This window comes from Leptonotus elevatus, chromosome 4 (assembly GCF_054856555.1).
Source record: "Leptonotus elevatus isolate MCC_2025b chromosome 4, RoL_Lele_1.0, whole genome shotgun sequence".
Classification (NCBI taxonomy): Eukaryota; Metazoa; Chordata; class Actinopteri; order Syngnathiformes; family Syngnathidae; genus Leptonotus; species Leptonotus elevatus.
Genome location: NC_141242.1, coordinates 11,699,935 through 11,706,125, shown reverse-complemented (window position 1 = coordinate 11,706,125; position 6,191 = coordinate 11,699,935). Strand labels below are relative to the sequence as shown.

The 6,191-nt window shown below is 40.1% G+C and overlaps 1 protein-coding gene across 2 annotated transcripts in view; it reads right to left on the bottom strand.

The window, feature by feature from the left end:
• Positions 1-53: 53 nt before the first annotated feature.
• Positions 54-6,191, bottom strand: part of cttnbp2 (cortactin binding protein 2) — a 37,419-nt gene continuing 31,281 nt past the window's right edge. Inside the window, exons 12-23 of one of the 2 annotated variants that reach the window (XM_086072880.1) lie at positions 6,016-6,095; positions 5,667-5,753; positions 5,184-5,283; positions 4,938-5,093; positions 4,260-4,432; positions 3,988-4,166; positions 3,714-3,916; positions 3,471-3,629; positions 3,226-3,277; positions 2,982-3,081; positions 2,128-2,235; positions 54-1,896 (exon numbers count right to left, since the gene is read on the bottom strand). In XM_086072880.1, the coding sequence (XP_085929006.1) occupies positions 1,687-1,896; positions 2,128-2,235; positions 2,982-3,081; positions 3,226-3,277; positions 3,471-3,629; positions 3,714-3,916; positions 3,988-4,166; positions 4,260-4,432; positions 4,938-5,093; positions 5,184-5,283; positions 5,667-5,753; positions 6,016-6,095 (1,607 nt within the window). In that variant the 3' untranslated portion in view covers positions 54-1,686. Of the gene's footprint in view, positions 1,897-2,127; positions 2,236-2,981; positions 3,082-3,225; positions 3,278-3,470; positions 3,630-3,713; positions 3,917-3,987; positions 4,167-4,259; positions 4,433-4,937; positions 5,094-5,183; positions 5,284-5,666; positions 5,754-6,015; positions 6,096-6,191 lie in introns of those variants that run through there. The other variant, XR_015094531.1, reaches the window with a different exon arrangement.

The window sequence follows — 6,191 nt, the reverse complement described above, 5'->3', positions numbered from 1 at the left end:
TTATCATGCGTAATCGTTGACAATTATATCACAAATAAAGCACCACTCTTGGGCAACTTTTAAAGACTTTAATATTTTTGTGCTTGAAAGACAACTTTTTTTTCAAAAACCGCAAACAGCCATCATACACCTTTGAAACGGACTAAAGTCTCCTGTACATATGTATACATACATATATATATTTATTTATATATATATATCTTCATAGATTTATAAACATCAAAGAAATCTTGGTTGAGCATAAAACACATACAGTGATCGATGAGAAAAGAAAGCTTGTCGTAGTAGCAGTATGGCTTACAGTACACATCTAGTATTCACTTTCAAACTTAACAAACACTTTTTTTAGTTGACTGTACAAACGTCATCGTCGTGATGACATGCTAATGCTAAAACTCTTATTTACACGTAAAACCCTGATTCATGTCCAAGCCACGGTGCAAACATCCGAAACACTCAAAGAAAAAAAGAAAGTTAGTTACTCGGTGTGATGACGCCGAGCGACTGTCAAATAATTGCTTCTACAATCCAAAAAAAAAAAAGAAAGAAAGAAAATAAGTTGTGGTCCCCAAAGTACACACGAGGAAGTGTGACGAGTACAAAGTGTTCAAAGGTGGTCTGCTAAGGAGGGAGTGGGGAAGCATACAGTATGTGCACACGGTCATATAATACTCAAACACCACCTAGTGGAGATAGCCATCAAATACACATTTTAAGAACCTACTTACAGTATTGCTTTTATTAAATACCAATCTACGGGATTTTTTCCCCTCCTTCCTAATACAATTTTCACAAATTGATGGTATTCAGTTAAGCCCGGTACACACACAACTAGTTTTGGATGCATTTATTTATTTATTATATAAGGGAATTCATATTTCTATTTTTTTGACAAAGGTAAATCTTTATCTTAAAAATATGACTTTTTGTTTAGTTTTTCCTGCAAATGTTTAAGTTGTATTTGCTGTATGTTTTTTTTTTTTTTGGTTTAAAATGCTTTAAATGGTCAAGAAAAAAGTATTTCCACTTATGTTAAAGTTTTTTTCGATGTGTTTTTAAAAAATATATATTTAAAAAAAATATTTGCCAGAGAACAAGTTGTCGTAAAAAAAAAAACGTTTTACATTTTCAATAAAAAAAATTTTGTTGAGAAATTTTAAATTATTGGGGGGAAATAACATATTTCAGGAAAATGTGCATGTTGAAAGAAAAAAAGTTTTGCATTTTTAAGAAAAACCAAAAACATTTTATTCATATTTTTTGAAGTAGTTTTTGAAAACTAAATATTTTAACAAAAAAAAAAATTCTGCCAAATTGACTACTTAAAAAAATGAAAATGTAAACCTTTTGTGTGTTAAAAAAAACAACTCAAAAAAATAAAAAGTGTCAAATATGGTTAGAATGCTTGAGATGTTATTGTGTGTATCAGGCTTAATTTCACTTCTACCAACATGGAATATTTAGCTAACATCTCTGCTGACATTTATGAATATTTGTACTCATGTCAGCCATAAAGCGCTGTATAAATTCAGCCCATTTACCATAAAGTTAGCAAAACCTCCCCTAGATTTTAGTTCCCCAGTGGAGAACTTGTGATTGTGTAATTAATAAGGGGCATGGGAAGAGATTTCAACTTGGCCCTTGGGCACTGGGGCAGTGTGTACGTGTGTGTGTGTGTGCGCATGTTTATTTGTGATCGTGTTGTTGTACGAGCCAGATATGCTCCTGTGATTGTTTGTTGACATTGCTGCTGCCATTGCTGCTGCTGTTGTTGTTCTGGTGGTGGTGGTGGTTGCCCGCGGCGACGCGAGGCGGCTGCTGCTGCCCCCTGCTGGGCACGGGCAACTGGGATGGGGTTCGAGGGCTCGAGCGACGTTGGCTGCTCTGGATGGCCGCCTGAGATGGGAAACAACACTCAAATCTTGCATGTATATAATAAAATAATAATAAAATACATAATTATGAACAAAGCAATTGCAAATAAGCATGAAGTAGCCATTTTGTCATTTCCACTGATGACTTTGTTCCCACTTGTGATTGACTTAAATGGTCTGTCAATTTAGCGCCACCTGTTGATTTTGGCCCATCAAAGTGTTGTTGTTTTTTCCCCTCATCCCACTTCCTTACCGGCTGAGCTGATTGGTCCATGGCTACTTCCTGCTCTGTTGTAGAGGGCGGAGCTCCGGCGGGACTTCTGCTGGCGAACAGGACATCGTCGTCTTTGGATGCCCACATCTGGAAATGGTAAAGAAAAAAAACACACCAAAATATATAAATAATGGCCTTAATGTAAGATTTTTCTTTTCAAAAGTCTTTTTTTTTTTAAACAATGAATTTTATTTTATTGTCCCCCCCCCAATTTTTTTTTAAATTATTTTCTAAATATTTTTCCCTGAAAACATATTTTATATATATATATATATATAAATATATAAATAAACTTTTATAAAAAAATTAATTTTCTTTCTACTATAATTCTCTTTGGTTGAAAAAATATTGTGATTTAATCAAAATAATTAAACTTATTCTTGTAACACTTTTTAATTTTATTTTATTTTTACATATTTTAAAAGGCTTACTGAATAAGTTCTGGGGGGGTACCCTACTCCATGTAAAGCAATTACTTTTAGTTTTATTTTCCCGTAATAAATTTTATTCAGGACATTATGACTGGCTTATGACAATTTTTAAGATTTTTTAAAAGAAAAAATAAATACATATTCAGTATAATTAAAAAAAAAAAAATCTTCAGACTTTTAGGAAAAAACTTTTACTTGACTTTTTTTTTATTTATCTAAACACAATAACTTAAGTAAATAAAAAATAAAAAAAGTCAGGTAAGATTACAATTTCTTCTTCATACCCTAAGAATATGTTTAACAAAATAAAGTCAAGAGTCAATGCCTCTGTCGCCCTCTGGTGGCTGAAACGATCATGTACTAAAAAAGTCGAATTGAATGATTTTGTAATGCGGCACGTACTTGTCTAATGTCTGGTTCTGACTTGCTGGAGCACAACGACTGAAGCTCTTGGATCAGGTCCGTCTCGTCGTCTGAGAACAAAGACAAACCGGACGCCTCCCTGAACAAAACACACACGCCAGTCATAACATGAAACACGCGTTTCCATTCGTGGGAGAAGAAACATGTAGATACTGCACAAGCAAGTTGCAAGTTGCAAGTGGCAATGTTAGTATTTAACAATGTTGTCTCAGTGAGTACAAACCTGCGGATTTTGCCATTTGAGGTGCAGCTCACGTCAGTGGAGGATACGGAGCCTGGAAACACAAACAAGAAATTTATAATAATAATGCCTTTAGTTCCTAAAAAATGACTAAAAGGAGAATCAATGATTATTCATATTACTAACTCCTTCATACAAGATGACATCAGACGAGTGAATGACGATCAATATTGCAATTTATTAACGACATGATTGGCAGCTGAGCGATGTCGCGTCGACAACATTACCGTGTCTAAAGGAGCCGCCGGTCCAGCTGGAGGCGGGACTTCCTTTCTTCCGTGGGCTGGTATTGGATCGTCTCAGCTTGTCTCGACATTTCCTGCCGCTGCTTCCTTTTAAGGAGCCAATGGCGGTCAAAGGGATGGCTCCGCCCCTGAACGCAACCTCTGAGAAGAGAGAGAAAAGTTGTTGTTTTTTAATTTTAAAATAATAAATTATCCAATCATGTTGAAAAATAAATAAGGTCTGACGGTGGCGAGGGAGGGGGCATCCCCGCAGGACGGCCTTGTTGACCAGGATGCTGAGCGCGGCCTTCAGCACCGCCTGCTGGCCGTCGCTTAGAACGACGTTGCTGGGCAACGAGGAGGAGGAGGAGCGCCTGGCTGTGACCCGGGTGACGATTGCCGCCTCAACGCGAGGCACCACCACGGAGCTCCACAGACGAGACAACCACCTGAACGCAGCGCAACAATCACTCGTGCCCTACATAGCGTGTGTGTTTGTGTAGTGTGTGTACTGTCGTACCTGACGATGGCGTGCGCGTCGTTGGCGTGGACGGGGCAGGCCAGGAAGTGCCTCGGTCCCATCAAGGCCTCGTGCGTGCCCAAATGCGCCAGGCAAGCGTTGAGCTGCTGCCACACTTGAGCCACCCACAGCACCGCCTTCTCCATGACGCCGTCATCGGACCACGCCGCACTTCCTGTCTGGACGACACAGGCGGGAGGGAGAACGCTCGTTTAGGTCCACGACGAGTCCAGATTTGGATGAGATCCAGATGGCAGGATTGTGGGTGGGACCTGGCGCAGCAGCTTCCTGCGCAGGCGTCTGGCCAGGAGGCCGTGCAGAGGCTCTTGGTCCCAGCGCAGACTCAGCCAGCGGAAGTGCTGCTGGAGGCGGAGCTCCGAGCCTTGGAGGCGGGGCTTTGACAGGGAGCCAATCAGGAAGCTGCGCTGGCAGAACTGATGCGGACCTGAAGAGGAAACGATGATGATTTATTATTATTATATTATTTAAAAAAAATTTTTTACTTGACTTCTGCTTAAAAATAGTAAAAAAACAAAAAACTAAATAAAAAAAACTTTGCATGTTCTTCATTGCTATCATAGTTTTATTTCTTTGGAAAGAGGATTTTATTTTTTACTTTAATTAATCAAGTAATTATATACATCAGGAAACAGAAGAGGATTCGGGCCAGTGGGGGAATAAAGGAAAGAAAAAGAAAAAAAAGGATGGGCAGGATACTCACTTTATCCTCAGAACTGTGACTAAAGTAAGAATTGTGACTTTAATCTCAGAATTCTGACTTTAAAGTCAGAATTCTCATCACTTTAAAATCAGTAGTCTGAGATTAAAGTCACAATTCTCACCTTGATTATGTTTATGTTTAAGTAGTGATTGTTTTTTTATTTTATTTTTTAAGTAATAGAAAGGTTGTATACTTGCACACAATGATGACAGGCATCCCACGCACTCACCAGCGTTGAGCAGCAGGGGGAGGGCGAACGTCCTGTTGTCCAAACTGTGGCACAGATCTCCCAGCAGAGCCGACAGGGACGCCGCCTTCTCCAGACCCTGCAGCAGCAGCACCACGCAGCCGCCATGATTGCACGCCGACACTGGCACCAGGAAGCCTACGTGGTGAGGAAGGAGGAGGTGACGAGGAGGTGACGAGGAGGAGGTGACACGTAATCTAATGACGACGACGATGATGATGATCTCACCACAAGAGACGAGAGTGTCCAGCAGTTGCTCCTTGGTCAGACTGTGCTGAATCTCCACCTTCACCACATCACACGCCTGACCTCCCGCCTCCTGCTTGGACTGACATGAGGGAGGGGCCTGTTGTCATAGAAACTCAAGACAATCTCACACATGCAGCCCTAAAAAGAAGTCCAACCAGCTTGTTATTCTTTTACATTTGTGTTTAGATTTCAAATACTGCCATGTTGTATGACTGCGATAAAACCTTAAAGAAATTAAAAATAAATAAATAAATACCCTCAGTTCAACATAGATGCGACCAGATGATGTTTTTGAATCAGTGATACATAGGTTATGAAATACAAGCCCATCAGCTGTTAACTTCCACCACTGTCAAATGACAACAACAAAAAAGTTCTGACTCAAACTTGAATGATCAATAAAATGTATAAAACTGCCAATCCCAATAATGCTGATATCATATTGCCTTTCATTGCGATCACCTTGATGCAGCGAGCCAATAAAGCGGCGATGTAATCCTGACAGCTGTCCTCCAAGCCGTGAAAGATGACACTCCCGTACTGCTCCACCTGTCACATCAAACACGACATGGTACACATTTTTACTGTTCAACATCATCTGCATGTCATGAAGCAAAAGTGAACTTTATTATTAGCAGGTTGGAAAGATGGAAAATGTGGAAATCACAATGGCTGCTATGTTCTTTTTGCCCACTGTAGAACGGGCTAAATCTAAATTTCAAGCCAGCACATCAGTGACGCCTGCAGCGCCTTTCTCGCCTACGCTTCTTTTGGTCAGCATTTTATTAACTGTGTGTGTGCGTGCGCGTACCAAGCGAACGTAGTTGAGCAGCACAGGCAGCGGAAAGAGAGACTCCACAGCCAACTCATCAAGACACGACTCGGAAAGACCTGGGACACATAAAAAACATGCACGTACACACAACTTTACAAGACGTCCATGAGTTGCAGTTCCCCTAGATGGCGCCGAGTAAAATTTGTATTCAC